The 26,844-nt window shown below is 43.4% G+C and overlaps 1 protein-coding gene across 5 annotated transcripts; it reads left to right on the top strand.

The window, feature by feature from the left end:
• Positions 1–13,659: 13,659 nt before the first annotated feature.
• LOC117865223 (uncharacterized) lies at positions 13,660–17,275 on the top strand. 5 transcript variants are annotated; one of them, XM_034749376.2, is made up of 5 exons: positions 13,660–14,164; positions 14,368–14,459; positions 14,561–14,620; positions 16,169–16,204; positions 16,421–17,275. In XM_034749376.2, exons 1-5 carry the CDS (start codon positions 13,675–13,677, stop codon positions 16,433–16,435), a joined length of 693 nt encoding a protein of 230 aa, XP_034605267.2. In that variant the 5' UTR covers positions 13,660–13,674; the 3' UTR covers positions 16,436–17,275. The 5 variants fall into 5 exon arrangements, 1 of the variants encoding a protein (XP_034605267.2); XR_011898758.1 differs by having other exon boundaries at positions 13,702–14,166; positions 14,368–14,464; XR_011898757.1 differs by having other exon boundaries at positions 13,707–14,166; positions 14,368–14,464; positions 16,169–17,275.
• Positions 17,276–26,844: the final 9,569 nt, after the last annotated feature.

The following is a 26,844-nucleotide window of genomic DNA, read 5'->3' as shown; positions in this document are numbered from 1 at the left end:
CCAAGAGTTCTTTATGGCCCCTGGCAGTCTGTAAAGAGGAGGAGGATGAGGAGCATTGCCACTGGCCTTAACTTCTTTGTACGGTCTGATGAACGATTTATGGGGGAGGAGGGCCTCACTACTGTTGCTGTAGTAGTAGGAACAGTGCTGCTTCGATGTGCACCTCTCTCTCTTGGAGTAGTCTTGGTTGCGTTCTGTGTTCTTGTCCTTTGTGTGTGAGACAGTGAGGAAGAGAGAGAGAGCCTGTACATCACCGTCTCTTTTCCTCTTGCTTTTTCACTGCAGTGAGTAGGTACGGGCGTGTGTGCTTGCTGGGAGCAATGGAGGCAAAGGTCACGTACTGGCTCCGGAATAGGTATCCATAACTAGCAAGGTGTAGGAGGGGGATCCTTTTGCACTGGTGAGACTAGAATAGATATGTATAGATGCTGTGTCTGCTGACAAAAGTACCTTTGGTACGTTGTAGGCTGGAAAAGGCAATGTGGAGTTATGGAGAGGTAAAAAAGAGAAGGGCAGTGTCTATATGCATGTGTTTGCTTGTTCTTCTTTCTTCCTTTTGCATATGGTTTGTTCAATAATTCGCCTTTCTTTTCTGGACTTATTGCACTCAGTGCATGCTGAACCTCCAACTTCATACATGGTTGTTGACGTGCCTGGGGTTATCCTTGGTAGAACAGCCTCTTGTGGCCTCTCACAAAGAATATAGAAGTAGATCCTCCATTAATATTATTACTGTTGGATACAATATATTGAATGCATCTTGTGTTTTGTACCCAAAAAAGAAAGAGAAACATCTTAGGTTTACCGACACGTTTAGACATTTAAGAACTTGAGGTGAAACTGTAGCCAATTTTGATTATCATCACCATTCACCAAGTACCAATTGCACCCTCTTTACTATTATAATGGAACACACATTTTATCACATACACATTATTGCATAAACATAACTGAATTGCAATGCTAATTATTGTGTAGTAGTTATCACTTTGTTCATAAATGGTGAAACTGAATTTCTGCACCCCCCCCACCCCACCCCACCCCACCCCCAATCTTTATTACCTGGACAAGTACAAAACACATTCGCATTCCTCTTTTATTATTTATTTATATTCATGCAAGGCATAGTTTGTACAAATATATACTTCATGAAGAGTTGATGGGTGATATGTGTCTAAAGTTTGGAAGGCTGAGGAGCAATTTTTATTTCACCTGTTTGACAATTAACTCAAACTTGTTGGTCACTATGCAAACCATTCCATGCATATATTTCTGAACAAAACTGCCTAAAATAGTAGATCGGGATTGTACCCCAGGCTGTTTCAGAATCTGCAAACTGTTCTTAGTTGTAGCGTTATTACAACATAACACTTTCAACATCCCATTTGTTGATAAAACATGTATGAACCAAATTATTGAATGCTTGGTGAGTATAATAATCTTTTCTAAAGCTTCAACTAATTAGGAAAATTATAGACCTTAACGTAGCTACACAACTGAGTTAAGTCATCATGTATCCAATGACGAGTTTGGCCATTATTTGAAACTAGATGCTGCACAGCCTTTTAGCTAGGGGTGTATACATTCTCACAGTTTGGACTATGGATTCTAACTAGTGTTTGGTGGCTAAAATTTATAAGTTACCTTCATTTTTGTCAGGAGCATTCAGTGGTCTCAACCATAACATTTTCATAAATTATTTTCTCCCTTCATAGGAACATTTTGATTTATTTTCTCCCTTCCTAGAAATGATTCAGCAAACTACTTTTGCATATTCTTCATTTGGTGTATACTTATTTTTTTCTGTAGCCCATAGCATACATGTTGCTGACTTGCTGTTAGTACCATATATAAGAGCTAAGTTGAAATTAATATATGATGTCACGTTATTTAATCTAGCCATTAGTATCAATCTATAACCAATTTCCCTAACTGTTCACTTACACGGGTAGGCACAGTATACAAATGCATATTCTTTTGTACTGCAAAGCTAGCTAGCTTCGAACAGAGACTGGAATGAATTGCAAAATTTGATAGTCGATACCAATGAGCCTGGGAAATGGAGGTGAAGCACCAATATAATATAGTGGCGAGCAAAAATGTTTGAATATTGTTCATTCATTATTTCTTTCTACTTTATAAGTTTATAAGCTAGGCTGGATGCATCATTTCTGAATAAATTTTATCTCACACCTCATTCGTCAACATATATGTTTTATTTGCATGGTTCCTGAATATGTGAAAGCTATATAAATGCTAGATATTTTGTATTACTATATGAATCTAAAACTATAGAAAGTTAACATGATAGATTGTCCTTTTAATTTAATCCAAATGCTCTTGGTATCAGCATTTGTACACGAGATTATGAGAGAAATAATTAAAGCTACACCAGATCCATGCAAGCCGGCCTTTTGCCAATGAAATCTGATATGACCTTTGTGGTTTATGTGTGTTGGTATAAATATGTTGGAATCTGGAAACACTTTTTTTAACTTCATATTTACTAGTTTTTTTTAACACATGGATTGTAGCCATGATGCCTGCCTTTTACATTCGAAAAGTACCGAATAGACATGCATGCTTGAGTGGCAACAGCTAGCTCATCTTTATGTTTTTTCATGTATAGCACTATACTCCTTTTTGATGGACATGACGCAAATTAAGAAGGTTCATCGCGTGTAGGCAGTGATCAGGACCATGGACGTGCTCATGTACTACAGTCTGCACCAGCTGCTTGCCACACTACACCCCCAGGATGGAATAATAGCTAATAAGCTTAGAGTGGCAAACTTGATGCATGAAGCATATGCAAAATATGGTTGATTCAATGCATGTTCGTTAATTGTGGTGGAGTCCTAGTTTACCTCTGCGCCCGCGTGTGTGTGGGTGTGCGCAAAAATTACAGCAGGCTAGATTGGCGATCGATGTACTTCCGAGACGATGCACTGAATCAGCACTAGCCGGCTCGATAGTTTGTCCATGCATGCATAGCCAGATTTCCATAGTACGCATAGACAGATAGCTTTCATCGAATTGTATTATTTCTTTCTTTTGGGTAGCAAATCTCGGTGCAGTTTCTGCATTTCACTCTAGCAAAATCCTTCACTCTTTTGTTGTTCTTAAATCTTAATTCTACAGTAGTGTATAGGTTGTAGTAGAAGAGTGGAGAGAGACGACGGCACATTGATTTCATCTGTATAGTGTGGTGTGGAACGCAGTATACTTGTAGTCGTATATACCGCTAAGTAACTAATGCTACGCATGGTGCTTTAAATATAATTTATGGCTGTGCAGCCCTCTTTTACTATCTCTGACTCGTCTTTGAATCCAATATGCCAGGTCCTTGGTTGCATGCATGGCTTGGTAAATTGTCTCTTGTGGCACAAAAACTTTGTATCGTACTACGTGACACTTGTCACAGGTAAGTTTTCTACGTGTTTTTTTTTAAAAGGCAATCCACGGACCACGGCCTTTTGTGACAATTAAGAGGCATATGGTCGCTCCAATCCGAGTGCAATGAATCGTCAATAAGCACAATATAACGAACAGAAGACATCACGATTCAGAGATGCAGAACGACCAGTATGGAAAATAAAGCGCATGTGTACGAAGGGTCGTCGGTAGGAGAGATATCCTTACAGTGTCAAAAGTGAAACCCTAACTGGAGCATAGCTAAGGAGAAATACGAATCATCCGGAGTACGGTTGTGAAGGTTGACACCGCTTGATGTATCGTGTTTCCTTGGCAAACCGTATGGTCTTTAGATCATTGTCAATCTTCAAAAATTGAAGTTTACATGGTTTAAATGTCAAACCAGATAATTGAAATTGACTACCGATTGCCTAAATTCTAGGCCTAATAACTAGCTAAGCCTTTCCTATACCATGATGAACGAGTTTACTTCATTTCCTAACAAACCGGAACTTCTCGCTTCTCTTGCGTGTATATAGTGGTTCTGTGGGCACAGAAGTGTTATTTCGGACAACACGATCACTTTTAGTAATAGACTCATTTTTTGAGTCCCCACATTAATCCTCATAAAAATTAGAAACGTTAGATACTAATCATCATTGGTAACTGTATCCATTGGCTCTATTATATATATTCTTTAAAAGGTATCCACCTCTGCGATTACAAAATATAATATAAAGTAACACCCGAATTTATAACCTAAAATAACCCCACAATCTTCTTTTTAAATTACACACCTATATCATTATTATAAAAAGTAATCTTAAATTAACCCCCTAAATTTGTATCTATATTACCTACATCTATTACTCCAAAGTACATTAATGTGTAATTCTAAATTACACAATTGTCCCCCCTTGCTAATATAAAAAATAGTAACCTAAGCTATGCATGCATGATATGTTCATATGTGTCACCATGTAGACCATGTTTCATGTATGTAGAAAGTGGTGAGAATAACGATTTCCAGGTTAAATTCATACCTCAAACTAAAATTTGGCAAAACACATGTTAAACACATATGAAGGTGGGATCCAAAGGAAAAAACTATGAATTTGGATGAAATGTGTACATAGTAAGTACAAATAAAGTCTATCATAATCATATAAAGATAAGTATATGTATATGAGCATTATGTTAGAGTATTTAACATACATCAAAATGAGTTTAGCTCAGTTGGTTAGGCTCTTTACGATGGATCCTGTCCATTTGGATTAGCGTTCTCGCCTCAAGGAGTGTTTGGGAGATAGGGGCTAAACTCTAGCCCTGTCACATCCGATGTTCGGACGCTAATTAGGACGACTAAATATGAGCTAATTACAAAACTAATAGTAGAACCCCTAGGCTAAATCGCGAAATGAATCTATTAAGCCTAATTAATCTATCATTAGCGAATGATTACTGTAGCACCACATTGTCAAATCATGGACTAATTAGATTTAATAGATTCGTCTCGCGATTTAGCCTAGGGGTTGTGCAATTAGTTTTGTAATTAACTAATATTTAATACTCCTAATTAGTGTCCAAACATCCGATGTGACAGGGGCTAAATTTTAGCCCTTGTGTGCCAAACACCCCCTCAGTATGTATATGTGATTGTAATTTGCTAGATTTATTCCAAGAATTAACAACACTATTTTTTCAGTGGTAGATGATGTGCCCATCGATAGCGAGTCATTCGTGGTGGCTTTGTAAATTTTAAGATCTACCGGTCCAGTCTCTCGAAGGTAAATATAGGGATACGATTGCATGCGTGAGAATTTTTTTTACCGAAGTCAGCATGGGAAGCCCCTACCTATTTTCATAATTTTTTTATTGCAGCTCCGTTTAATTCGCTCCCACGGGGATTCAAACCCGACCTACTGGGTGCTACTCAGGTGCTCTAAACACTAGGCTAGAGGCCTGCATGCGTGAGAATTGCTAGGGGCCCGTCGATATGTGAATTTATTAGATATGTGCCATATATTTTAAATAAATTTCTAATACTTATGTCTCCAAAAAACCCCTAGCATGTGTGGAAGCACGAGTTGATGATGGACTAGCAAAAAATAATTTGACCATAACTATTGGTACAAAATATGTGTAAATGTAACACAGATGTAATGTTTTAAAATTAGAAAAAAAATATAAATATTTTAAATATTTATACATCCCCCCTTGAAGAAAAACGTTCTTGTGTAAATTTGACTATCAAGGACCTTTTTGGCCAAAAAAACTCTAATTTGAGTAAGTTTATTTTGCAGCACTCTACTGAAAATTTTTTGTGAATAAGTTGCCCTAATAGATTTCCAAATATAGAAAGTTATGGAGGAAGAAAGATTAAAACAAGGAAAGTTGGGAGGTGGGAAGTGGGCATTACCCACCAACTGGTAGGCACGTTTCCATGGGCTCCTTTTGTGGATACCATATATGATGGTCCTTTTTCATTGTGTTTTTTTATACGATGGCGGATGCAAAGCTACTTTTCTAATTAATTTATCGAAGGCGCAATTGGAGATGTTGGTCACATCTTGCAATGAAAGGAAAAAAAGAATAGAAACTCTAAATGATGGAATTGTTTGTGCTAAATGCGTAGTAAGGTTGTACTGTTGTATTTATTTATTTATCTATCTATCTATATTTACACTGTCACTAATGCTGAACATTTTTGGCAAACCCTTCTGCTTCATGCATTCCAAATTTCTTAGATCCTTAGGCTGACCTCTTTAATTTGAGAGTTCAGTTTGTTTTTCATGACTAGGACCGAAGGAAATGGTTAAGACATCGAGTAGCTGCTCATCTCCAAATGCATATATTGTGATTTCCCGCGTATCATTGTTTTGACTATTATGACACACATATGTATTGGCGAGATGGTTAAAGTTGGTTGGTCAAAATTCATGTACAGTTTCTCTTTTTCCCAGGTTCCAATAGAAAACCAATGCAAGCAGTATACATGTTGACCTATCTCTAAGCTTTACCATTATTAGCCCACCAAAAACCACCGTCGAGTTTGTTAAGATAACTTTTGTTATTGTCTGTTTGTGAATATTATGTTATGCCATGTTATTAGCTATATAAAGACTTCTTTGGTATGGCTCCTCCACCGGATTTTCCACTGGCTTATGGAGGAGCCCTACCAAATGGCTCTTTTCAAAACAGCTTCGTTGGTGAAGCCCTCGTAGAGCCGGAGCCAAAAATCAATTGGAGGGGAGGATCCAAAAAGCCAAAAATATAGTGGCTCTTCCGGCTTCTCCAACAACCGAGATGTTGAAGGCCGATGCTACCCTCGGGCGGAGTGATGGGATGCGCAAGGCACAGAGCATGTTCATGCCAACAGGAGGAAGAGATGCGGCAGAGCGGCGCGATGGGGACGAAGAACGGCATGGGGCTCACTGGCGGTGGCATGGCACGGTCGCATGGGGAACCACCGGTGCCGGGGAGGAGTACAACAACGTGATCCTGAATCATCGCTGCCATGGAGTCGTCCTCGGCCCTCGCCGCACATGGAGCCACTGGCCACGCAACCAACACAAGTGGAGGGTGGGCATTTGCATCATGGCGAGGCGGGCTGCATCCATGGTGCAGGATATCAGCTTGGGGGAGGAGAGATCAGGGAGGAGGGAAGGCCGAGCGCATGCCTAGACGGATGTATTTGTTGGGGAACGATAGCGGCGGAGGCTCCACCGTGGAGCAGGACCCGCGAGGGGTCGAGGGCGGATAAGAAACGAAGGGAGGAAGGTAGGGAGAAACAGGCATGGGGTGGTTGTCGGGTGGATAGGGATTAAAAAATGGAGAAAATAGAAAAAAGAGTAAAAGGATAAAATGAAAGAGAAAAATGAATAAAAAGATTTAAAAAAATGAGGAATTAATGGTTAATCTATAATTCTATTTATTTATCATTTTCATTTCATGTGATCACTGTATAACTTGAGAGAAAATATAAAATGCATATGTACATTCAAATGAATTAGACAGGATATAGTGCATATTTGACATCTCATCTATTCATCAGAAAATCGGAGGAGTCGTTTTACCAAACGTTTTTCCAAAATAGCTTCAGCTCCACCAAAGAAGTTGATTCATCGAAGGATCCAGAGCCGGAGCCATTTCGATGGGAACCGAAGCTCTACCAAACTCGCTCTAAGAATACTCGCCTATATTTAATTTGTTGGATTTTTACCGTACTACACTAGATAAAAATCATTTAAGAATTTAAGATGCTTCCAGTTAACAAGTGCTCCCAAAAATCAGAACAAACAAGTACTTTTAAAAAGTCACTGCATGCGTACGTTCTTGAAGTCAGTCAAAGCGAACCTTTCAGAACTTTGCACCTAACTAACGTGTACCAGCATATGCGCATGTTCATTCGCTTTTGGATCGACTTCTCGTTCAGCAAATTTTACAGGACTACGAGCACTGAGCCACTGACATATGATGGACAGCACAACACAAGATGTTTACCACCCACCATAGCAGCAGCCTCAGGCCCCCCGCAACATGAATCCACACACATCCAAAGCACGCTGTACTCCGGGAGGGCACCGAAATAATAGCTTTGGTACGAACAGCGAACATGAGAGCGACAAGTGCCCCAGCCTTTGGCCGCCACACGCTCCAAGAAAACGCAAGAAAAGAGCTGCGACGCCACGCACCTCTCCTTGATGAGTCATACCGATCGATGCGTGGAGCTGCTGCTGCTGCTGCTCAGCTCTCTGATGGGTAACCAGAAACTGAAGCCGCCGGCCGCTAAAAGACGGCAGGATGGTTGGAGTAGCTCGCCAGGCAGCGCATCCATGCTCAAGACAACTAGTCCATGCGCAGGCACGGCCCTGGCAGCTTTAATTTATGTGTGCCCATATATATCACCACACCAGCCTTTTGTAGCAGTATGCGTGCATACTACCATGTACAGTACTGACTACTGTTGACACTACATACATGCTCTTAAGAGCATCGAGAGAAGAACTTCCAGAAAATTTTGTGCTCTTCTTAGGTACCTATAAAGCATTTTTGCAAATACTCTGAAGTTCTAGGGGTTTTCGGTAAACAATCCAAGCACAGAAAATCTACAGAAATTATAAGATACATTGAGGATCTTTTTGCATAAACTACTTGCAGGGTGAAAATCTCCTCCCGCACGGGGCACGGTCAACCTGACGCCGCTGATTTGCATCTCGCCATTGCCGTTCCTCTGCTCCCCTCCTCGCGGCCGCCACCTCCTCATCCCCGCCCCGCGGCCTCTTCCTCCTCCTTCCCTCCCCACACCCGGCTCCGCCTCCTCGCGACCAATGCCTGGCGAGATCTCGAGCCGGCAGCCACCCTCCACCCCTAAATCGAGCCATATCTCCATCTCCACTCTGATCAACATCCCCTCCGCCTCCGGCCACCTTCGCTCAAGAAGAGGGCTCCAACACCGTTGTCTCGAGCGACGTCGGCCTTGGGTGGACGGGATCGAGCTCGCCCACGCTGCAGAGCTCGCCCTCACCCTCGGCAAGGCTTGACCTCGACGATTTTGGCGGCACTCTGGCGACACACCGATGGCCCGCCCCTCGCCTCTCCTCTTCGCCATGGAGGGCAGCCGCGGAGGATGAGGAGGGTGGCGGCCGTCATGGGGCGGGGAGGACGATGATTCGGCGGCGCGGGGCCGTGGCCGGCCGCGCTGCACGGGGTTGCGGCCGGCGACGCGGTTGGAGGCGCGTCGCGGGGCCGTGGCCGGCGGCGCGCCGGTGGCCGGAGCATGGCGGTGGCGAGGTTCAGCGCCGGAGGTAAGTATGAACCTTCGTGGTTGCGCCTCTGTGCAGGCGATGTGGTCAGCGACGGTTTCCAGCGAGGTGCTGGCGGCCGGAGCCGATGGAGCAGGCGGCGGGTCAACGTGGAAACTTCCTCGCGCTGGTGGTTGAGCTCTCCCGCGTGCGGAGAAGAAAATAGCAAAATAGTGTTGGATTGACATATGGATCGGTATATCTAGGTCATAGCTTAGAAAATAGCAATCCATATAGTTGGAGTAGTTTTTTTGGCTGTTTTTAGGTATAAGGGATAAGTATCCATTTTACATAAGAATTACCTGAACCTGCAGGTTATTGGTTATTATGGAACCTGATGATGCTTTCTTCTTGCATTATTGTATCGGAGTATCTTGAGGGCACGCCGCGTCAACCGTCGTAGTGTTTATCTGATGATGTTTCTTGCATTTTTATCTCGTGTCGGTAATGTATATGCAAATATAATTAGTTTGCGGCGGTGGCTAGCTGATCAGTGAGAGGAAGAAGGTGCTAGCTCTCATGCATCTATCAGCAGTGCGATCACATGTCAAGCAATGTACTTGAACCAAATTAAGACTGGATCCAGCGGCCTGGTCTGGTCGATGTGTCCAATTAGCGCACTTGTTTATGTCTCGGTAAAAAAAAAAACTAAAGACCGCCGGCCGTACACGTACGTAGGAGAAGAGATGCATGCATGTAGCCCGCCTCCGCTGCTCGATCGACCCGGATAGGTAAAAGCACATGTAGATTTTACATTTACATGTACCTGACTGTACGTAGTACTATCTCTCGCTGTAGCTGTGAGCTCGCTAGCTTTAACTTTTACCAAACGTACGGCCCAGCAGCAGGGGGTAGTCTCGAGTCTCGACCGGGGAGCAGCGAGCGGTTGCTGATGCGACGGCAGTGCAAGAGACAAAGTCGCATGGCGCTGCCGCTGCCGCGGTGCCTGTCAGGCCACCAAAAGAGCCAGCGCTGCCAAACACGCCCGCGGCATGCATGCACACGCCTGCGCCGGTCAGGGCCGGCCGGAGGCCCGGACGGCGAGGTCGATCGAATGCGGAGAAGGGGAGGAGTTTATTTTAATTCCAAATATTAAATAAAATATGATCATAAATAGGAGCATAAACATTTGTATCTATAGCAATGAACATAAAGTATGCGATGAAAATAACAAAAAACAAATAATGAACCAGAAAGTTCATGAGAGGGTACCCTGCAGCGGGGCAAGTGCAGAGGCACCAAATACGTTGTTACTGGACATTTCGAGCCTATTCGATGTAGTCGATTAAAGTTGATGCTGTGCAGGTGTTCACTGTAAGTAAGAAGAGGTGCGCAACGAGCATTCACGCAGACGCGCTCCCTAAAAATTTTACCTTCACTTTCGATGTAGAAGCTGCAGTTCGGAGGCCTGCCCTCCCAACACTAGTGCACGCGAGTGCCGGGATGAGGATACAGACTGAATGCAGCAACTACCTAAAAGTGGAAGTCTGTTTTTTGGTCAAGCACGTTTCTTTATAAGCAACGCAGGAAGACTGCATGGCTTTTCACTTTTGCAACGGAAGCGATTAGTACTTAGTGCATCAACCTTGCATGCACCTCATGGCTTACAACACATGCACCAAAAAACTCTAATGCTGCCAACGCATTTGCATGCACCTTATGGCTTCCGTTACATGCACATTAATCACACCAGCAATTGCATGACTTTATATTCTGCATGCTACCGCATATACACTTCACTCTTAGCATTGAAATGAACCTTTGTAATTTATTGATTAATTGTATTTTAACGAAGAATAAACCTGAATAAATCCAAAAGAGGATTCGGAGCGCACCACCGCGCACGGCGCTCGATATGATGGCGGCCGCGCCCGCGCGTCGCCTTCGACCACGCCGAGTCCGGGCTCCCGATCGAGTGCTGTGCTGCCTGGCCTGCTGCTGTGTGCCTGTGTCCGTGCAGTGCGGTAAAAAGCTACGGACTACGGAGTTGGAAAGTTTCAGGGAACTTTTTGCCGCGGACGGGCGCGCGGGGAGCGGATAACGAACGAACGCGTGCAGCACAGCTCAGCTGCCGATCGAGCTTTGCGGCGGCATGGTGTTCGGATTTCTAGTTCATGAGCTAAAAACTTTAGCCTTTAAATTTTAGTTCTACCCACCTGTTTGGATCCATAGGCTAAACTTTAATTTTTCGACAAACAAAAACTGATTTACCCTCACCCCATTTCTCTCTCTAGAGCCCGAGCATCTTCTCCAGCTTCTTCGTCGTTCTCGCTCGCTCGCCCCCATTTTCTCCCTCGCGTCCCCACTTCTCCCCCGCCTCCACCGGATTGCGCGTCCAATCGGTGATGCGGCCCAGCTTGTCGGAGCGGGAGAAGGGCGCGAAGGGGATGGAGGTGCCGCCGCCCAGGGACTGCGGCGACGGTGCCGGAGGAGACCTCGGGCGAGAGGGGCGGCGCACCTGGAGCGCCTTCTCGCTGTCGATGGCGACCCACATGGCGGAGTCCTCGACGGCGAGGGAGGAGCCCCCTGGACGCGGGCGGCTGCGCGACATCACCGACGGCCAACGTGAGCTCGCCGTCAACCGAGACGTGGAGAGAGTACAGCGCTACCACGGTGGCCTCCCTCCCCGTCCTCCCTCCTGCCGGCGGCCACGACCCCCAAATCCGGCGGCCGGCGGCATCGAGGCTGGCGGCGGCGGGGTCGAGGCGGCAGCGGAGGAGAAGGTGGCGGCGGGGACGAGGCAAAGGTGGATAAGGAGGTGGCCGGCGGCGGCGGCGGCGAGGGGGGGCGGCAAGGCGGAGGCGGAGGAGGAGGTGGCCGGCGGCGGCGGGAGCAAGGCGTAGGTGGAGGAGGAGGTGGCGGCGCCGTGAGGCCGAGCGGAGGCGGTGGGGCCAGCGAGGCGAGGCGGAGGTGGCGGGGCCGGCGAGGCGGCGGCGTCGGGCGAAGGAGGCGAGGCCGAGCGGAGCATGCGGGGAGGGAGAGAGAGTGCAGAAAGAGAGAGTGCGGGGAGGAGAGAGAAGGGGGTAAGGAGAGGAAAGTGGCATCCAGGAGCACTTTTAGCTCCTTTTAGGGCCTCTTTGGGGCTAAAATTGTTAGTCCAAAGTTTAGTTCTTTGTTCCTTTTTACCCACCTGTTTGGATCCTAGAGCTAAATTTTGAGCTAAAAGTGCAGAATTAAAATTTATCTTACGGATCCAAACAAGTCCTATATTTCTGGTGAACACGGAGAAAGGGACTGGGGAGAGAGATGAAATTTAGTACAGTTGGCAACAGATTCAGCTGCGAAAATGACGGCTCGGCAGAAAGACGGGGAGGGGGAGGCTCAAAGCGAGATCGTAGCTGGAGAAAAGGGCCCATATTCGAAAGACTAGCCTGGTCCTGACACGTGGGGCCGGCCCGGAGCAGTCGGCAGCAGTGGTCCTCCTCCTATCTCTCCTCTCCTCGTCAGGAAATTATTGGAGCACGCAAAAGACGAAAGAAATATTTCCAGCGCACAGCCTGGGTCGGGGTAGAGTCTCGGTCCATGCGCATATGGGCCTCTACATCATACTCCATGTCCGTAGTATGTGCCACTGTAGATACTCCTGCATTCAATTTTATTTCGTCGTCAAAAACTCAAAATGTACATCACCTACTTCTTCCCTATCCAGGTCCGGCAGCACATCCGATCCTCAGGGACGAAAAAGTTCTGAACCAAACGAGAAAAAAACCACCATGCATGGCCATACGCATCGATCCATCCAGCAATAAAAAAGCACGCTCTGCATCTGCACGCGCAGGAACTTTTGCTCCAGCACCAGCCATCAGGTTTCAGGCGCGCAGGCGACGGGCGCAGCCGCGCGAAGCGAAGCACTCGCACATACACAGGGCATGTTCGGATGATTTGCCTCGGAGCATATGCTGCCTGCAAGTTGCCTGTGTCCCATTTTGCATGGTCAGGCAGGTGGTAAAATGAACTGTTTGGTTGGAGTCTGGAGTAAGCATCGAGTAATGACACTAATTAAAGCTGAGGCAGCAAGTTGTCTGCGAACGTGTCCCATTTTGCATGGTCAGGCAGGTGGTAGAGTGAACCGTTTGGTTGGAGCCTGAAGTAAGCATTGAGTAATGACACTAATTAAAGCTCAGGCAGCAACTAGCAACGCCCAGGCACTTGTTTTTGGTGGCCTGGTGGAGGAAGCAGCTGCCTGGTGCACAAAAATCGAGAAATAACAGTAATTAGAGCTCAAGCAACAGGTAGAAAAGCTGGGTGGAGGAAGCAACTGCCTGGTATAGGCAGCTATCCAAAATTCAAACCAAACATATCACAGGCGACGATCTATCCAGGCAAACTAGGCTGCAACCAAACATGCCCACGTTGCCGGGGCATGGTTCACGTTACGGGCGACGCTCGGGGGCATGCATGCCGCGCAGCCAGCAATCAGGAGATGGGCGCAGGCGCAGTCAGCAGCAGAGCCCCCATGCATGGGCCGTTGCTTTCATTAGAATCCTCCAATGTTGGAGCGGAGGCGCCCAAGGAGGGCCTCGACACGTCACCCCTACGCCGCGCGCCGCACGATCGCAAGGGGATGGTGTCGCGTCCCCTTGCGACCGGATGCGACCTCCCCCAGTCAGGTCCCCGCTCCCACCCCCGCCGCCGCCGTTGCGTCACTGCCCGGTCGCCGGACGTGGGTGACCGGTCCTTCCGTGCGCGCGTGGGCCTCTCCTCCTCTGCTGCTCGCGTCGCCGCCGCGCTGAGGTATGGGCTTCTTCCTTTTAGGTGGAGCTTGCGTGCCGCGGACGACGGCCTGGCATTTGTTTTCCCTGTACGTCGGCGAGGTGTCTGCAGTCTGCGTTCCTTTCTTCCCCTGTCGCCTCGCCTTCGACTGACGCTCCGCCGGTTCGCCCACCGTCCCTTGGAGTCCTTGGTCTTCGATCCGAATCTGTGCCAATCAGGCGGCCATCAGAATCGTGTGCGCAATTCCTCTCCTCCTCTCCTTGCATCCGCCATTCCTAATGTGATTTGTTGTGTGGAGGCTGTGATGGATCATGGATTGCCTTCCTTCCTTGATCTGCTCAGTTGAAAAATAGGTTTCTTCCGTTGATTGATTTGGCGCAAGGTCTTGGTGATTCTCTGCTGTTAAGATTTTGTCGTTTGGAAATTTACTGTGCAGCCATTCTCAATTCTTTGAACCGCCAACCCAATAGCCGGAGTGGGTGTCAACATGAACAACGCCCAACAACCGCTCGAGGAAATGCCTCCAAGGTAAGGTGCTCACCGAATTGTTAGGTTTTTTTCTTCAGATTTAGCAACTGAATATCACAAAGACCTCATACCAGTCTGCTCCTTCCATTTTTGATCCGCAGCAAAGATTCTTCATGAATCCCCTTGCAAAATTGCCATGGATTTGGGTTAGGAGCTGTTCGGTGAGTCTATTTTGGTTCTACAACTTCCATTATTGTTTTTCAGTTTGATCCCTTTACATCTTGGTTCCCTAAATATCGGATTGTCTGTACAAATTGTGGCAGCTCACCTGTTTGAAATGTTCTCCCTCAATCTGTTCCTCACCTTTATGGCTTTATCTGACTCATGTTAAATAAGTATGCCACCAGATCCCAATACGTCTCTTTCGAATGATTTTTAATGTATATACCTCATATAACTCTTGGCTTCATGAACCAAGGTCAGCTGGTGGTCGAACCAGTAAGCGCATATGCTAGATAAGATTATTGCTTCTGCATATGGCATTATACCAAATTATGTGCGAAAATTCCTCAAAGATAGTAATATTGGCTATTAAAATAATAAGTGTTATGATCATGATAATATATTAATATCCATATGCTCCTGTTGTAATTAGCACATCATTTTTTTTCTCCACATGAATTGTTTTTCTATCTATCAGGTCTGAAATTTTAACACATTACATTTTGTGTGAGGAACACGGGAAACATAGGTAGCCAAGTCTAATTATCAACACTCTCCTAATCAATAGTTGTAATGTGCTCATGTGATGGTTAATATATCTCAATTGGAAGTTGGAACAACCAGTTAAATGACACGTTCTGAAAATTGGTTAATGAAAACGTGCAGAGTTCAATGGCAAACTGTCCAGATCAAAGATTTGAATCAAACATGAATGTTCAGTAATCAGTACTGCACCCATTTTTTTTAGTAGCCACTTCACTCACTTTCAAATTCAGCTCTGCATTCTTACTTGACATAGAATTTTGACTGGACATGTGCATCCATTGGTAGTTTGAAGATCAACCCATTTTGTCCAATGAAAGCATTTATATATGTGGGTACATAATTTTTACACAAAGGATTATGGATCTCATTTTGTTTATGTCCACTTAATTGCATCCTTTAGATATAAACGGGTAAGCTCTGCAAAGACATCATTCTGCAAGTAATGGAACTATTTCTTCTTGACTTACTTCTAAACACCATAGTTATCTCTTTTATTAGCTGAGATGTTAAGTGAAAGGGTCCTTAAAACATTGTAAAGCATTTATTATGTATCATCCACATCAGATTATGAAAATATAGTTTTTTATATTTACTGTTGCAATAATTGGCAGCAGAATTTATTTGATTTAAAATTGGGAATGGATGAAAGTAAATGAATTGACATTTCTTGCTGAGTGTTGACATAATGGAAGTAGTATCATCGATAGTTGTTGCACCAAAATAGCTCCTGTATGATGATTTGGAAATATAATTTAATAAAGAACTTATTTGTTGCAAATGACCATCCCAACAAAATGGTGTTTTATGAATATAAGAGAGCATTAACATACACTGCTTGCCTGCTATTATGGTGGTTCCTGGATTTTTTGCTCTTTGATTGTTTTATGCACAACTGAAATTATCAACCACTCACCAACTTTATGTCCATATATACTAAGGCTAAACTGGGTGACATATTGTTCATCAAATCTTTTTCTGATGAGCTTCTTTTGTGCTTACAGCTGACACTGGGCTGCTGGTGGACAGCTTCCCTAAAGGTATGTGCCGTGTTTGATAATATGTTCTTTGAACCATCTATTTTCCATCTTTATTTCTGAGGTTTTGTTTATATCTATGGAATTCATTTTGTTATCGTTTATCCCTAACCAATACCATGTTTAGATATGTATTCGCAAATTTCCAGAATATGTTCCGATTACAGATTAATATGTCTCATACCAAGTATCACTGAAATTTTGAAATGAGTTTTGCAGCATTATTGGTCTTGAAGTATTTATATCCAAGTCACTAATAGATGCTGATCAAGAATATCTTCAAGAATCTGTTTCCAAATCAGTTCCTATGGATATGAGTGTGAGCTAGGTGTGTAACAAATTTTGGTCCATTGAACCCTTGCTTCACGAGGTATATATCATATATGATACTGGTTGACAATGCTGGTGACAGTTCAGAGATAGATAAAACTAAACTTCCATACTACGATTACAACACTTAACTGCTTGCATAATACTAATGTACACTGCTACACACATGTCAACGTGGTTTAAATAAATAGTTTAGTAGCACGTGATGCAAAACATTCTAACTAGAACCTAAGCTGGGCAATAAAAGCATTCTCATTCAGCAAGCGCACTGAACTGGTGATTGTGTCAAGACATTCATGATGATCAGAAGCGAGAGACTGTAAATCAAGGTGCTCATTCCCTGTGTCAGATTATATCGAGTTGTGTGTGAAATTTCCTTGAAGATGAAGTAATAATTTGTGTTACTTTTGAGATCATATCTACATGCTTTGAAACAAATCGTGTCTTCCTTTTTCTTCTGCATCATCCTTTTTCTGTGTATTCAGGTTGCAAGTAGAGCATGTTGAATTATTATTGTCCATTTGAGGATTTAGTAATTGACTAGTGATCTATAGGGTGATGATTTGCTTTTGTGGTTCTGTTACAAATTCTGTGTAGATTGGTTGTGTAATCTCAGTAGTGCATAGCAAATGAGCTATGTGAGTGATTCTTTTTTCTTTCTGCGGGAAGCTGTGTAAGTTTTAATGGACCAAAGTCACAAAATTGCAAAATGTATAATGTATTTATAGTATAACTTTTTCATGATTTGCTTTGGTGAGATGATTACGGATTATAGTCCAGATGGCACGAATAAAAAGTTAAAAATGAATGGCGAGCTGATCATTATTTTTTCCTTTCAAAAGACTATTGACAGTTGGAAATCTTTTTTCTCTTTAAAAAACTATTCACCAGCTACCTTTCACGACGCGTGCAATGAATTACATTCACCCAATGATGGCGGCGCCCACTAGTGAACAGAACAGGCGCCTCGCCTGCCTGATCGCTCCCCCCTTTGCCGCCTCCTCCGTCCTCCCTCTACCTTCCCCCTCCCCTTTTCTATTAAATCCGGCCGCTTTTGAGCTGTTTCGCAGGCCACACAAGGGCGCCGCGCCGCAGGCTTTTGCATGCCCCGCGCGCGCATGGCCACCAGGCCAGGCGCCGCGCGCGGCAACAGTGTCGGCGGCGTCGCCCACCGGTCCGTCCGTCCGTCCCAAGATCCGCTTCTCTCCTGTGGGCTGTGGCCCCCGTGTACTTGTTGCCTCGCCAGTCGCTAGCATCCACGACGCTCCCCGCTGATGCTGCCGCGGCGCGGCTTGATCAAGCGATAGATGATTATGTTACTGCCCCAGCAGCGCCGGCCCATGGAGCTAGCGATCGAGCGGCACGGGATCATGCCATGCGGTCGCTGGCCGTGAGAGCGACGGGTGCGCGCGTACTACTGCAGGCAGTCGGGCACCTAATTTTCAGGCAGCGACAGGGAGTTAAGTGCGACCGCGACGTCGCGCGCGGATGCAAGCGCGGCGTCGAGCTCGATCGGAAGCGCTCCTAGTCACCTGCTAGTGCCGTTCGATCCGAGGGTCATGTGACACAGCCGGGGGATCGCGCGTCGCGGATGGGCGCGAGGGCGTCCCCCCATCCTGACGGAGACCTTGGCGGGGAAAAGCGGCGACACCCTTCGCTGTCCGCGCCAAGGATGTAGTGGAGCTAGGCAGGGGCCAAGATTTGACACGGCCGGAGCTGCGCAGTTTCGAGCTCGCCGCCGATAGCAACGCGACATTCTCTCCAGAGGGTAGCGTCCAAGGGCTACCAGTTCGATTCGTCCCGTTCCATCGCTGTCCCCGGTTGACACGGACGCGACGCCGTCGCTGTCGTGCTACGCGCGCCGTGTCGGTCTATGTACTTCGTCATACGGCCCATGATCTCTCTTTTCGTTTGCAGCCCATACGGCCCAACAATGGCTGAAGAAGCTAGGCCTTGATGGGATTTCGGCCCACAGCGACGAGGCGAGACCACCGGCATGGCGGAGAAGAGGGAGCGCAGAGGGGAAGCCCCGCCGGCGGCGGCATGGATGGACTCGTCGCCATCGGCGCCCGCGTCGCCGGAGCAGACCCATGGAGATGCTCAGGACCCACTTCGCGCAGGCCTACGCGCATGAGCTCCTCGAGGTAAATGGCGAAACCCTTCCGCAATTCCGCCCCTCTCCCTTTTGATCAGGTTGTTACTTGTTACTGCGCATCTCCGCTGGATTTTCCCACGGTAGGGTTTCAGTTGGTCCTTTTACGTTCTGAGTGCATTGGTATTTGTTTCTCGGATTCTCGATCTGCGCATCGTATAACCGTAATTAGCATTGTACAAAATACTTCGTTAGTGGCAAACGGTAAGCACAGAAAAACTCGAATCTTCCAACTTGAACAGGAGGACTTAAAAAATATATCACCAAATATTATAAAAATTTGTTCGGCCGTTGGAAAACAACTTTGTGTATACGGACGAGTCGTTCCGTGATGATATTCCTCAAATTTCAACAGGAGAAAATGAGTTTCTGGTTGCAACCTTTTCTGAAAGCGAGGTACAAATGAAAAATAATACTGCTCCCGGATCAGATGGTTTCCCACCAGAGTTCTACCCAGTATTCTGGAATGTATTAAAAGGAGATTTGATGGCTCTGTTTGAGAAATTCCATAAGAGCTCATTGCCACTTCGCTTCCTCAATTTTGGAACAATTATCTTACTACTTAAAAGTACAGATGCAAAGCAAATTCAACAGTACAAAACTATCTGTTTGTTGAATATGAGCTTCAAAATCTTCACTAAGGTAGCCACTAACATGATTACAAAGGTTGCCCAAAGAATTATTAAACCAACACAAACAACTTTTTGCTTGGAAGAAACATTACGGAGGGGGCGGTGATCCTTCATGAAACAATTCATGAACTTCACACACAAAAAAAAAATGGACTAATATTCAAGATAGACTTTGAAAAAGTATATGACAAAGTTAATTAGGATTTTTTACAACAAACTCTTAGAGAAAGATTTTGACCTAAAGTGGTGCGAGTGGGTTAAATCTTTTGTACAAGGAGTGAACGTAGGGATAAACGTGAATGATCAAGTTGGACCATACTTTCAAACTAAAAAGGGAGGCGATCCACTATCCCAATACTTTTTAATATCGTAGTGGATATGTTGGCAATCATCATTGAAAGAGTCAAAGAGGATGGTCAAGTGAAAGGGGTGGTGCCAAATTTAATTGACAACGGATTATCTATCCTCCAATACGCAGACGATATAGTTATTTTTATGGACCATGATATCGAATAGGCAAAGAACATGAAACTTATCCTTTGTGCTTTTCGAACAATTATCTAGTCTTAAAATTAATTTTACAAAAGTGAAATATTCTGCTTTGGGGATGCGAGGGATGGGGAAACTCAATATTCGCAAATATTCAGTTGTAAAATAGGTTCTTATCCTTTTCGCTATTTAGGAATCCCAATGCATTATAGAAAGTTGTCAAACAAATATTGGTAGGTAACAGAGGACATCATAGAAAAAAGTTTGAGGGGCTGGAAAGGAAAACTCCTATCTACAGGGTGTGTTTAGTCCTAATAAATTTGGTTCTCTCTAGTCTACCTATATTGCTATGTTTTTTTGAGGTTCCAAGGGGAGTCCTTAAAAAAATTGAATACTATAGTCAAGGTTCTTTCGGCAGAATGGCCAACATAAAAAGAAATAGGTTGGTCAAACAGAATATTGGCTTGATAAATTGTGTATCGAAGAAGGATTGTGGCAAGATTTGATTAGAAAAAAATATCTAAAGAATAAAACTTTAAGCTAAACAAGTAAAAAATCACGGGATTCACATTTCTGGTTAAGTCTGATGGAAGTAAAAGACCAATTCCTAAATCTAGGAAGGTTCAAACTAGCTAGCGGTAACCAAATTAGATTTTGGGAAGATAAATGGTTAGGCACCAGAAGCTAAAGGATCAGTTCCCTAATCTATTTAATATTGTACGGCGAAAGCATGCAATTGTTGTGGAGGTGCTTAGCTCTAACCCACTTAATGTCTCCTTTAGGAGACCCTTGGTTGGGGATAAGTTAACCGAATGGTATAACCTTATCGTAAGCCTTGTACATATTAATCTAAATGAGGAGATGGATTTATTTATGTGGAATCTACATAGGAACGGGAAGTTTACAGTTAACTCAATGTATAGACACCTTGTCAATAACGGTATTAAAGCTACACAAGAAATTTTGTGTATAAAGATTTCTCTCAAGATAAAAATTTTAATGTGGTATCTTAAAAGGGAAGTGATCCTCACAAAAGATAATTTAGCTAGAAGGAATTGGAACAGCAATAAAGCTTGCTGTTTTTGTAGTAAGTAGGAAACTATCCAACATCTATTTTTCAAATGTCATTATGCAAAAATTTTATAGTGTGCAATTCACATTGTGTTAGGTATACCACCACTGGTAAACTCAGACAATCTGTTTACTAGTTGGTTTAATGTTGACACTCGTTATTGACACACTTTTAGTGCCATTTAAGTGGTGTTTTCATACATATTCTTATACTAACCTGCCACTTGGCACCTGAAATAACTCCGTTTTCGCATATGCATTGTATTTTGGAAGACATTCTATTTTTGCAAGAAATTGAAACTAAAAGTATATTTTTGGATAAAACCCTGAACGAGTAATGAACCTGTCAAAAACGAAGGTTAGCAGGCTCAGAAAGAGCCTAGGCCGATCAGCCCGGTGGAGCCCAACCCGATCGGCTAGGGGTCTTCTGGCCTCCTCCGATGCTCATATTTGGAAAACACTCCTCCAAGATTACTTAAGGGTTAAGTTTGCAAGGATATGGCAAGATGCACTCAGGATCAAAGAAGGTCAAAGGAGAATCAAGCGGAGATTTGGAAAGACATCAAGGATCAACCTCATCCCAAAGCCATCAACGTGTCAGGCCCACATGCATGTGAAAATAAGCTTCCAGAACATCAGAGAAGACTTGGTGATGAAATTAGGTGCGAGGGGATAAAAGTAAGGGCCAGGGCGATCGGCTTGGGGCTTTGCTTGCTCCCCTCGCCTTCCAATTTCTACCACGGGTCCTTCGGACTATAAATATGCCTAAAATTATATTGGCATGGGGATCCATCCACCAGAACTCGACGAAACCAAGGACATTCACTAGAGGGAGTTTAGGGTCGTTGCAAGTCTTCGAAGTTGTCTAGGAGATGGCTTATGCCGACCCTAACCGTCATGGCCTTCCTACGTGGTTGTGCCATGGTGGAGTTCAGGATCTAGTTGTGATCATCAATGGTATGTACTCATAGGTGATGATCTAAATACATCTATCATATGAACAATGTCCTTCATGTCATCTGATCTATTAGCGACTCGTTGTCTCCTTTTATGCTTTCTTTCTATCATGAATATGCTTGTTCCTCAGTCTAATGCTAGTTTAGACTACATAGCATGCTTTATGTAATCATGATGATTAGATCTAGTATGTTCACCCTTCATGATAGCTAGACACGTTCACCTTGTGTTTGTGCCCTTAGACTGCCTGCGTCGATAGAGAGAACCGTGATAGGATCTGGCTTGTGTAAGGTGGGGGTTTTCGGGAGGTTGATCGGAGGTAGTAGTTTAAAGATTTCTTTGAATGAGATGCGTGATGTGCTTGCTCGTCTGGCTAGAACTACAACTAGAAGATGATAGGCTCTTTCTACCTTTGGTGGTGTTATCTTATATGTATATGTGGATGTGATCTACCCTTGTTCAAACCATTAATCTTTACATCTAGTCTACTCTCATATGCAATCTATGTTTCATATTAGGATAGATCCGTTAGATTAGATAGAGTACCCTAGTCAATTCGCTGTCGATCCACAGATTAATAAACATTGAATGGAATACTCTAAGGAAAAAGCTACGATGATCCGTGCGCTTGCGGTTCACAATTTAGCGTGCTAACTGCCGTCAATATCTAAGCATGGGGACACAAGCACAATGAAATGTTATTGATAGGATCCACTGCTATATGTTGGGCAATTTGGCTCACAAGGAATGATACTGTGTTTAACAATTCTAGACAAATTTTTTTTTGCAGGTGCTTTTCAGGGGGACACATTGGCTTCGGTTCTGGACTCTTTTGCAGCACATTGACGACCGAAGGGAGCGGCTTGTCGAGGCATGCCAGCTTCTAGAGTCTAGAGCCATGCTGTTTTCGCATCCCACGGATGGCCTTTCATCTTGCATATTAGTTAACTATGTTAAACACAGTGTGGTTTAAACTTTGAGTGTGCTTGTAATAATCACAGACTGATGCCTCTTTCTTGGGGATTTGAAGTTGGAATATTTTCCATTATCTAAAAAGGGTGGTGATTCCTGTTTTTTCAAGCGATTTGGTTCCAATTGGAACAAAAAGTATGGTTCGATGTAACAGTGTGATCTGGTTGCTGCACTTGGCCTTTGGCTGGTTGAGAAGCTCACGTGTTGGATTATGACTTAGGCATTGCCTGTTTCTGGCAAAATTATGTTGGCATTGCTCCTGATTATTAATTACTTTGAAGGTTTGAAGAGAATAGCACACCTTGCAGGTTCCCCATTGACTACCTAGCAAGCAATCAAAGAGAATAATACACCTTGCAGCATTTTCGCACTAACTACTTAGACTGCAATCGAAGGGAACACCACACCATGTGACATTTTCCTGCTGACTAGCCAGCAAGCAATGGGTTAGGCAACTCTCAAGTTTCTCTTACTTCCATGAAAACATGCTATGCAATGAACACAAATTTGAATGAATCCACATGCTAGTTCATTTATTAAGATTTTCAGTTATTTCAATACTGACTATATATGGATTTTGCCTTTTCCAATGCCTGTTTAGGTGATGAAACTACTTTCATTTGAAAGCTGAAGTCCGTTGGGTACTGCAATGAAATTGTATGATAATGTTTTTATAAATTTTTCTGAATGTTCCTATCCATGACCTGTTTCAAGCTGAAGTACTTGCATGAATTCCTCCCCATCATATAACTGAATGCTGTGGCATTAATTTTCCTGTTAAACATATAAAATCGATCGAATGTGATGTGGTTTTGTGTACTTTCACACCCTGAATTCTGAAATACCTTGCATGATGTACTGTTACTAGCCTAAATATCTTGTTGAAAAAATTGAGGACAATTCTACCCTTTTCTTGCCCTATTTCTGAATGGTTCCAAGACAAAACGATGCAAGATTTCCCAAACTTTTTACCCAAAAAATGCTGTGATGTTGCTCTTGAATTCAGCTATGATCGATATTGACAAATGACAAGTGCGAATATGTGATTTACAGTAAGATGTCAACCTTGAAACTTTGTTACCCTTTTTTTTCGGTCTTTTATGCTGCCTTCAGGAGGAGATTTGTGTTTTGCTTCCCGTAATGCAAGTATACAACCGCTAAAGATACCTAAGAATACCTTTTCTTGATAAATGCTTATTCAAATTTGGCCTGCTAGCCACTTCCGTGAACCCAATTGGACATGGTCTGTAGACCAACCTCCTTCCCAACAGAAGCGCAGAAAAACACTGGTGAAGACTAAACAGAAAACATGACTACGTTGTTTGTCTTTGTGACAAGCCCAACTTGTTTTGCAGAATCATGTGTATCAGTTGGACAGTGATGCACAACATCTTATTTTCTTGTTTGTTTAAGGTTGGGAGTCAGGTGTATTTAAATTCTATAAACCTGTGTATAAGATTAATATATATGCATGCTGTTAATTTGTTTTGCAAATATGTAATATCCTTATGGACTTGTTTTAGATAGTTGCTCTGGTTCGCATGATATCCAACTTATTTACCATGCTTTGTTAACCCACCTGTTAGGTTTATACTGTAAGTAATCAAGTAAATATGAGAGTATGAGACGTTCAAAAGGCAGTTCTTTACAGCTCATGGATGCCTTGGGAACCTTTTCCATCTGATAAAAGTTGGTTTTCATGTAGTTTCTGTTTCTCTTGTTAACAATACTTATTTATTTTTCTCTCCTTCAGATTGATGCTATTTTTTTAATTTTGTAGACTCGGCCATTTTCCCTCTTCCACATGCAACATGGGAATTCTGATGATCCTGTTTTACTCTATTTCAGTGTTGGTTATTCATCTTCCATGTTTTGGCATTATAATGTGGAATGCAGGTCAGCAATGTGTACTGGATGGGTCGTGTGGTACTGATTAATAATTTGTATCCGAAGATTAATCTTAATTTTTGAAACTTTAATGAAATCGATATCCTCTGTTCTCTCAGCTAATGTTCTTTACAATATTTCTGCTGGCAACTAGGATAAAAGACATGGTTATTGTTCTGTAGTAAAATAACATGGTAATTATTCTGTAGTTTTCTTAACATGGTTTGAATAATTTTTTGTTGTCCTGCCTGTTGATTGCTTGTATGACTACAGAAGTACAGAAGGCAGCAGTGCATCGTTTTTTTTGCCTGTTGAATCTTCAAACTCATGTAGCCAGTTCAGAAAGCTGATTTAGGTAACTGATTTGATCAACTTGATGCAATAGTTTTTGCTTTTTAAATTGATTGAGTTCATTGTTTGAATTGTCTCATCATTTTTTTGCTTGCGTGCATGCATGTTTGTTTTGGATTTGGTGTAACTGGTGATTCCCAAAAATCATGTGAATTTGAAAATCTTGTGAACCAGAGGAGTGGTGACATTTCTGTGGTGCTGTGTGAATTCCGAGATTGTATGAAGTAGATTATTGCAAATGCTCTTTGAATTGAAGATTTGATGCTATATCTGAAGATTCATAAATAAGTATGCATACACCACTTTGTAACACTGTCAGATTGTACATTTCATTCTGCTGCAATACAATAAAGGGAAACTTTTAGCCCTTTCAATCAATGGAGTGCATCCCATTTGAAAGTTAATTGTCTACTATGCCATGCCACTGGATTTTTACCCCAAACCAAGGGCCAAAATAATCTCTGCATCTGCTTTTATTAATAGGAAGAAGAACATTTTTAGACAAAGAAGTTCATAATCTGTTCCTACCACAAGTCCACAACATATTTGGATTAAGGTCATGGATTTTAAAAAATATGCTCAGAAGTATTGCAGTAAGTGACAGGTGGCATCATGGTGGTACCTAGCGTAGGCTGCCAGTTGGCCAGCACCTTAGCCTGACGTTTTCTAAAACAGTGTCTCAGATAATAACCTTAGTAATTGAGAAAACATTAGTAGCGTCTCAGTGCAGTTGGTCTTCAAGGTGAGGTGCCTGCTGCCTGCTCATCATGGCTCGTCGCCTGGGCGTCACTGCCTCCAATATGTGGGGCACTTGATTTAAAGGCCCTAAATTTTAAAGCAATGTCTTGCTTGTCATCATTCTTTAATTTGAAGGCGATGTATGTGAACCACTATGCTTGAATGTTACTAAGACTTTCCAGTCTTAGGCACTTGTTTAATCCATGTTTGCTCAGTTGTCGGTCTTTCCAGGGGGAAAAAGGAAAAAGAAAAAAAATGTATGTTGTTAGGTACTTAATTATTTTCTGTAACGCTAACTGTAACGAGTGTTGGTTTTGCGGACTGTTGGAACAAGTGCATTGTTAAGTGTGTTACCAAGTCTGGTACAAGAGCCTTAGCAGAAGTGAGGGCAATTCTGTATCACACTGCATCAATAAGGTACATCGAGGCCACTGCCATTATTTCCCAAGCTTTGTCCAGTCCCCAGAAAATGCCCAGGGATTCAATCGCTGCACATTCAGTTTGGCGGAACCTGATGTGTTTACTATTTAGTTTGTATAATGCTGGTATGACTTCTAAGGAAGTGCAGTAACAAATTGCACCGTACTAATTTAAAAACTGGACAAGGTTAGTGAGACTTAAGTGGGCACACCCTATTTATTTGTCATTTTCTGCTACTGTTTTAGAGCCCTTTTGTATCTATAGATGTTTTGATCTAGAACTAGTTCTGTCTTCTGTACTGTAAATTTTGAATGCAAAATCTTGAGATACGGTGTTTCGTATCACGAGCTCCCTGTATGTTCTTTACTGAATCTGAGCACGAATTCCATGAATTTGGTTCATGTTCTTTGTCGCATGTAGTCTGAATTATCGTGCATGATGGTCTCATGCATTTGAACTTTCTCACTAATATTGCAAGTATGTGCACATGTAGTCTGAATTATTGTGCAAGATTGTCTCATGCATTTGAACTTTCTCACGTATATTGCAAGAATCTTCACTTGGAAAGACTGCAAGTGTCTGTACTTAATGTCTGTAAAGATTGCTACAGCTTCCTTGCCCAAGAAATTTTTCGCGCGCCACTA

This window comes from Setaria viridis, chromosome 7 (assembly GCF_005286985.2).
Source record: "Setaria viridis chromosome 7, Setaria_viridis_v4.0, whole genome shotgun sequence".
Taxonomy (NCBI): Eukaryota; Viridiplantae; Streptophyta; class Magnoliopsida; order Poales; family Poaceae; genus Setaria; species Setaria viridis.
The sequence above is the reverse complement of the archived record's forward strand: the minus strand, read 5'-3'. Positions and strand labels throughout refer to the sequence as shown.